The sequence below is a fragment of the Aureococcus anophagefferens genome (assembly GCF_000186865.1).
Source record: "Aureococcus anophagefferens unplaced genomic scaffold AURANscaffold_41, whole genome shotgun sequence".
In the NCBI taxonomy this organism is placed as follows: Eukaryota; class Pelagophyceae; order Pelagomonadales; family Pelagomonadaceae; genus Aureococcus; species Aureococcus anophagefferens.
In genome coordinates, this window is record NW_008705598.1 from 164895 (window position 1) to 165846 (window position 952).

The 952-nt window shown below is 74.1% G+C and overlaps 1 protein-coding gene across 1 annotated transcript in view; it reads left to right on the top strand.

Annotated features, from left to right (window-relative positions):
• The window catches only part of AURANDRAFT_72621 (hypothetical protein), a gene marked incomplete at both ends in the record, with an annotated part of 12237 nt that overhangs the window by 3538 nt on the left and 7747 nt on the right, over nucleotides 1–952 (top strand). The window contains 2 exons of the mRNA XM_009043014.1: nucleotides 501–626; nucleotides 722–779. Of these exons, the coding sequence (XP_009041262.1) occupies nucleotides 501–626; nucleotides 722–779 (184 nt within the window). The remainder of the gene's footprint in view (nucleotides 1–500; nucleotides 627–721; nucleotides 780–952) is intronic.

A 952-nucleotide genomic window follows, 5' to 3' on the forward strand; every position in this document is an offset into this window, starting at 1 on the left:
GCGGCGACGGTCATCCCGGACCGGTCCGCGGCGCGCCGCGGCGCGCGCGCGATCGCCACGGAACCGCCGCGCGCCGACGGCCGCGGCTTCGCCCCGCGCAGTTGCTGATCCAGTTCGTCGTGCTCCCGCGCAAGATGGGCACGGGCCGCGACTCGCTCGAGGTGCGCGACCCGCGCCCCGGGCCCCTCGCCGCGCGCCGCGCGCCGCGGAAGCGGCGGAAGCGGCGGAAGCGACGAGCGCGCGCGCGTCCCTGCGCAGACGGACGAGAACGTCGTCACGTGCTTCATCGACGGCGCGGCGACGCTCAAGCGCGCGCGGAAGCAGGGCCTGCTCCGGCCCGTCGCCCCGCGTCCTTTGAACGCGCGCGTCGCGCGTCGACGTCGTCGCTTCCGAACGACTTCGATCGCCGTCGCGCGCGCGGGGGCCCCCGTCACGGGCCACTCGAGCTTCCGCGACCCGTCCGAGTCCATCCCCGATGACCTTGCCCCCGTCGCCCGCAGGCTCCAGTTCGACTTCGTCCTCATGCTCTGCCGCCGGCTCGGCGTGAAGGACGTCTTCCTCTTCGCGACGGAGGCCGGGGCCCCGGCCTGGCTCACCCTCGGCTTCGAGCACGTCGGCAGCTCGGCGTCGCTGATCCACCTGCGCTTCGACCTGCTCTTCAAGCGCGACCGCGGCGTCCTCGCGCGTTCCGCCCGCGGTCCCGAGACGTCGCGCCTCGCAGCTGCTCGATGGACCGCGCGCTCAAGATCTTCAGCGACTCCGCGGGCCTCTACCCCATGGTGCGTCTCCTCGCGCGCGCCTCGCGCTCGCGGCCCTCGACGCGCGTCTTCTAGGCGTTGAACATCGAGGGCGAGGCCTTCGACGACGACGAGTCGTTCACGCGCGCGCTCCGCGTCCTGGAAACGCCCCTCACGATGCCTCACCCGCGCCGTCCATAGGTCCGCCGTCCAGG